Source organism: Triticum urartu, chromosome 2A (assembly GCF_056163025.1).
Source record: "Triticum urartu cultivar PI428250 chromosome 2A, HENAU_Tu73, whole genome shotgun sequence".
In the NCBI taxonomy this organism is placed as follows: Eukaryota; Viridiplantae; Streptophyta; class Magnoliopsida; order Poales; family Poaceae; genus Triticum; species Triticum urartu.
Window position 1 is genome coordinate 716,340,467 of NC_141874.1, and position 6,544 is coordinate 716,347,010.

The 6,544-nt window shown below is 47.4% G+C and overlaps 1 protein-coding gene across 1 annotated transcript; it reads right to left on the minus strand.

Annotated features, from left to right (window-relative positions):
* Positions 1-1,754: 1,754 nt before the first annotated feature.
* Positions 1,755-6,142, minus strand: AIL5 (AINTEGUMENTA-like 5). The gene is made up of 9 exons (XM_048703547.2): positions 5,931-6,142; positions 5,461-5,818; positions 5,042-5,124; positions 4,867-4,875; positions 4,692-4,780; positions 4,478-4,551; positions 4,231-4,281; positions 4,056-4,132; positions 1,755-2,958 (listed from the first exon to the last, which is right to left on the minus strand). Exons 1-9 carry the CDS (start codon positions 5,989-5,991, stop codon positions 2,324-2,326), a joined length of 1,437 nt encoding a protein of 478 aa, XP_048559504.1. The 5' UTR covers positions 5,992-6,142; the 3' UTR covers positions 1,755-2,323.
* Positions 6,143-6,544: the final 402 nt, after the last annotated feature.

The window sequence follows — 6,544 nt, forward strand, 5'->3', positions numbered from 1 at the left end:
GATGGGGTATGTGCTCTTTTTAGCTTCGGTTTGTGCTCTAGATTTGACTAGTTGTGCTAACTTCAAATGTTATTGTGTAGCATGGATGCAAGTTTTGGTATTGGGAAGAAGAGTACATCGATATATTGATAGAGCGCAATTTAGTAGATGCTCGTGCAGTTTTAGCTATCATAGAGGCTGTAGATGAGACAAGTGCACTTGTTGCTAGATTAGAGGCTAGACACGAGACTAGATGCGAAGAAGCAACCTCTACTTCTTTAGACTCGAAAAAGAAAGAAGCACGCAAGATTGAGCCTCCTCCGCAGATCAACAACGAATGCATCAAGAAGGCACTAATCCAACTTACAAGAGCAATTATGAAAGTTTGATATCTTCTAAAATGTATTCTTGTGGTTCTTATTTTTTTGGGTCTTGTTTTTCTAGTCAAAATTTGATGATGTATTCTCATGTATCAAAAATGAATGATAACAAAAAGTAAAGGGTTAGCAAAGAAAAAAGTACGCGGACAGAATGCGGCCGGGATGTATCCGCGCGTTGGACGCAGGCCACCGCATTCCAGAAACGGCCCGGACACGACCCCATTGCCCTATCCAAACATACATAATCCGGGTAAAATGAACGTCCGTTTAGGTCGCGCGATGGAGTTGACCTGAATACAATGTACACAGCAAAAGAATGTTTGCTTGCGCATGATGCGAGCATGCCGACGATGATTGCATTTGCATCCAGGGAGCACGAGGGTAACCTAAACCTGGCACCGCTTCTTTCCGATCAAACAGTAAACACTATCCACATATCGATGATCCTTCGGCAAATATGGTGTTTTGAACCTTCTATGAAAGTTGACCCTCATTTGAATTTTTTTGGGGGCTGACCATTTTCCTACCGCCAATGGTCAGATCCTGAAAAAAATCAAACCAGGGTAAGATCCAGCTTAAATTCCATCCAAAACAGCTTGTCTTACATTTATTTAGGTACGAATGTGGGACACTTTGGTTTGTAGGATTTTGAAAACATAGGAATAGAAAAAGTATAAGGTTGGAGTGGCATGCCCACTTAAATCCTATAGGATTAGCAATGAATGTTTGATGTCACAGGAAAAACAAAAAAATTATAAAAAAAGATTGAAGTGGATGTTAATTTTTTTTTATAAAATGTAGTATAAAAGATTCCATAGGAAAAATTCCTATGGAATCCAATTCTATAAATCAATAAACCAACATAAAAAAATTCTAAATATTTCAATCCTTCAAAAATCATTAAAATTCATTTGAATCAGAGAAGCCCTAAGTAAGACAAGCTCTTTGGAATGGAGGTAGTACATTCAAGCACATACTGCATGCCATTTCTCAGGAAGCTACTATCAGTAAGCTATAGGATATCTGAAGGATCTAAATCCTTAGAAATTTTTTTAGAAATTTTTTCTATGTTGGCCTTTTGATTCATAGGATTGGATCCCATGAAAATTTTTCCTATGAATCTTTTATACTACATTTCATAGAAAATCTAACATCCATTTTAATCTCTTTTTACAATCTTTGCTTTCCATGTGGCATCAAACACTTCCTGCTAATCCTATAGGATCCAATTTGGCATGCCATCCCAATCTTATGCTTTCCCTATTCCTACATTTTCAAAATCCTGCGAATCAAAGAGGCCCTAATCATTCATATTTCATAGTTACAGATACGATGGCAGTAGTACGTTTTCTAGATGTAAAATGGTAGTATCATGTTTCAGCAACAAGCATGGAGTAAACATGAACCTTGGAATTTATATCTCCTCTCTGACTAACCCTGGAGCGACCATACCGTTCCAGGTGTACATGCAGGGGGGCTCTAATTTAAAGCGATCGACCTACAAAAAAGCACAAAAGAGCAAAAGCTACAAAGATGTCCCTGCTCTGCTTACATTCTACAGGGCTGGCTGGCTGGCTAAAACTATGATGGCTCCAGCAGAAAGACAAAGCTCAAAGGAGCAGCAAACAACAAAGCCCAGCCATCACAGACGCAAAGTGGCCAAAGCTACGAAAGGGAAAAGAGAAGTTCAGAGGATACAACCAGAAACAAATGCTAGCTAGCTTGCTTGTTGTTAGCACACCACAGTGGTCGTCTTCTACCCTGCGTCTGACCTGTCAGCGTCTCATCCATGCATGCTGCTTCCTATGTTTGCACCATATCATCATGCCCTACCCTACCCCCCACCTCCTCTTTTACCTCTTTGTTGTGTTGTGTGGCTTCTGAGAACTATGTCAGTCTTGATCTCATCACATCGCATCCATCAGGGCCAGGGCCAGGCCACCTTCATTCTCCACCGCCCCGAATCATTCCATTCCAAAGATCGGCGTCTGAAAGGCTGCCACATTTGGGTAGTATCCAAAGGACCCGGCCGTCACCGAGCTTTCGTAGGGCCCGCCGCTGCTGAAAGCCGCCATGGGCGTCGACGCGCCGAACCCCATGGACTGATGCTGATCATGCTGCTGCTGCTGCCCCTCCCCCTCCTGCTCCTGCTGATGGTCGTGTTGCTGAAGGTGCAAGTCGACGCCGTTGCTACCGTAGCAGTGAGGCGCCATGGCGCCGCCGGGGCCGGCGTTGGCGAAGTCGAGGTTGACGCCGGAGCTGTAGAGCCCGTAGCCCAGCCCCTGCAGGTTGCCCTGCTGGTGGTGCTGGAGCGCCAGGAACGAGAGGTAGTCCTGCTGCTGCTGGTCGTACTTCATCGGCAGCGCCGTGAACGCCAGCGAGTGCGGCGCTTCAACGGGCAATGGAGCGGCTTCCGGGGAGCTGGACTCCAGGGCCTTGCTGCCCCGCCCCGCGCCGCCGGACATGTTGCCGATCGGGAGGTTGCTGCTGATGATGCTCTCCACGTTGTACCGGCCGATCTCGAAGTTGGTGACGGCGTTCAGGCCCCGGAACTTGATGGCCGCAATGTCGTAGGCTTCCGCGGCTTCCTCCTCCGTGCCTACGTAAACAGAATCTCACTTGTTAGATTTTTTTATCAAAATATCAGTTGCTTGAGAGCAAGTAACATTCTTAATATTGTTGCAGTAAAATCAACATACATTAGTCATTGCTACAACAAAAAAAAGAACACATACGAAACATTTCACTTGAAAAAACAAACACAGATGGAACATATGGTACAAGCACATTGACAAAAGTATGCAGAAGAATGCCCATGGATTTCCAGCTCCTAGACAGCAATGCAAGCTGCATCATTAAGACTTTTGACTAATTAGCTGCTAGTACTGACAAGCCCATGAGTGCAATGAGCTTAGTTAAACCGAGTGCAATAATGACCGTCTCCGTAACGTACACTCCTAATATAATCACCGGTCAGACGCTTTGTGGAAAGCTGGCCGCGAAAACAGTAACTAGATTCCAAGTTCTAAATACAGGTTGCTAGATGCAATGCAGGAAGAAAGTGCCCAGGCTCCCATCTGAGCATTACATACATTCCAAGCAAGCATGCACGGCCATGGTTTCTTCTTTTCTCTACCCCCTACCCTCCATGCAAAAAGCCCGAAAACCATGATAAAAGATGACAAATGGGAATCAAATGTGGGCATCCATGCCTGTAAGATACACGTGGTCCATGGGTGCATCTGGTCAAACTTGATGGTTTTTTACCTAGATAAAAAATATGTCGACGAATCTAGCTACAAGACCTGTACGAACAGACTGTAAATTAAGATGAACCTACGTGCACGGCAAAGAGTATTGTAATGTGGTTGTTAATGGAAAGATGCGACTAATGCCCGCTTCGAGGGGAGGGCTAACACGTGCTCCCCTCCTACTTGAGATTTCATTACTCAACTAAGTTAAGACAAGATTGTACTCTCACTTAACTCTTGGTTAATTTATCCACATAACTCTCCTTTTGGGAACAAAAGAGATAATGTAAGCTACCAGCAAAGATATATCCTGGTTTCATAAAAAAATTAAAAACGCCCTGGTTTAGTAACCAGTGGGTGCAGTGTGAGAAAGTAGACGAACATGCATGTCTGCATCCGACTAAGTACAGGAAATGGATTTTTGTACAAGGACGTATGTACTTACTGAATGTTCCGAGGTATAGATCCTTGTTGCCAGCAACACGTCCGATCCTAGCCTGCCATCGACCATGCTGGTGATGTCTAGATGATAGAATGCAAAAACAAACACTTTTAGATGACGCCACATGCAAGAGGCCCAACATGATCAACACAAGCAAAACATGGAGGAGAATATGAACCTTGTGACACCCCTGTATATGGAAGCGCCACGGGAGAATCCACTACTCTTCCTGCACAAGATTACAAGTTTTTTCCTCATCAAAATTACTACTTGAATAACATAAAAATGCTATAGTATTAAGTGATGAAACATGCATCCTATATAGTATGTCCACGCATGCATGTAAGCATGCACACAATGCAAGTGCAACATCAGAAGACTAGAAGTGGTCATGATTAGTAGCCTATATGTATGTATGTATGTACCTCCTAAGTGAAGCTACAAACTCCTGGCGTGTCATGTGCTTCATCTCCTCCACCTCCTTTTCATAGTCGGCAACCTAAAAAAGAACACTTGCCGCATAAAGATACACATCCGGCCAGCACATCGGTAGATATGCCCATGCTTTGCTGCACATTCTTGCACATATCCAGGAGTTTTTGCAATCATGCATTGCAATCCATCAATCTATCGTCTTACCGGGAAGTTGGTGGTGGTGCTAGACCCCCAGTACTTCAGCGCGGCGAGATCGTACGCCCTTGCCGCCTTCTCCTCCTTATCATAGCCACCTGTTCCATGCAGCACCAACACTTTAGCATCACCCACACCGATACACTTTTTTTAATGCAAGAACTGGAAGGCTCTCGTTTCTTACCGAGGTAAACTGGAGAGAGAACACACCAGAAATAACAGCCATGAAGGAGGAACACATCAAGTTGATATGTCAAGAACATCAAGAAGCACAAGTTAAGAACAGCAAAATGATGAGTGCATTTGATCATTAGCAGAAGTATGTGCATGGTAAGCAGAGAGTAGTATCGTGTGTTCACCTTGGCGGCCCTTGCGGCTCTGGCCTTCACGCCGGCAGCTGTTGTCCCACAGATGCGCCTCGTATCTACCCGTCCAACGGTGCCTAAAAATCACCCAAAATGGACAGTAAAATCAGATGCGCAGGCCAAAACTTGATCGAGCATAGGAAAAAGAACACCTTATTCAGAACAGCTTATTACACCAAATCAACAGCTTAATTAGTTCCATCATTTCTTCTTTTTCTATGATGTGGTTAGGTTACGGGATAATCTGTGTGCCATATGTGCATCTAGACGAATATCGACCAGGTATTTGCATGCAAGCAGTACAGACTACAGAGCTCAAGGACCCAAGCAGGGCACCATTTTGTATAGGTTTCTTGGGCAAATAGCTAGATGGATCAATCGATCGACCACCGCCATGCATAGAGCTGGCTTACCGCGTGACGCCACGGTAGATGGAGGTCCTCTGCCCGAAGGAGTCGACGGCCTTCTTCTGCTCCGGCGCCGGGGCCGTCATCTTAGGGTCGGCCTGCTCCTGAGGAGCCGCCGCCGGGGAGATAGTGGGTGCCGTGGTTCCACTAGCGCCGCTCAGGAATCCGGCGGCCAAGAACTTGAGCTCCGAGTCGTACATCTCGGCGGTCGCTGCAGACACAACCTGGTCGCCGCGGCCGGCGTCATTATTATTCCTCCCGTTGGCGCCGCCCCCGAGGAAGTCCTCGAGCTTGGGCGGCGGCCCGGCCCCGGCGATGGCGGCCAGCTCGGCGGCCGCTCCCCGCTCCTCCTCCTCCATCTCACCTGCGCACGCACACATATATACCAAGCACATCAGCACGGCGGCGCACCAAGAAGGAAGGTAACTGAGCAAGAGAAGGAAGGGATCGAGGCGGAGTGGGACAGTAGTACTCACAGTGGTGAGCGAGGGAGAAGTTGAGCCACGGGTAGTGGCCATGCGCGGCGTCCATGTCCATGCTCAGAACGATGATGAGTAGTCCTACCAGCAAACTCCTCGATGCGAGCGAGCTAGCGAGAGATGTTTCGCTTCTCGAGGGAAGAGGAGGAGGAAGGCTATTGGTTTTGTGGGGCGGTGAAGAATGGGCGGTGGACTGGACTCGGGGGGCGTTAAAATAGAGGAAGCAGACTGGACACGGTAGGAGTGCTTCCTGCCAGCCGCGGTATATTTCTATGTGGGTTCCGAGGCGGTGAGAGATGCTTTTTACCCCCGCCCCTCCGTGCCCTTGGCCTTGGCTTTTTGCTCAAGCGTCGGGCCGGTCACCGTGGCAGCGGTTCCCGGTAGCAGAGGGGAGGCGCCGCGACGTGGTGTTTTACAGGTGGAGGCGCGGTAGGGGTGGCCGGGGAGGCGGTATCTTGACCGCCTTCGAAGCAAAGCACGGCCATGCATGCCATGCCATGCCATGGCGTGCCCAGCGCTGAACGGATAGGCTCGATCGGCCTCTTGCTGCCGCTGAGCTCTGGCTTGGCTCCTCTCTTTTCTACCGGTCCTCTTTTGTTCACACAGCCGAC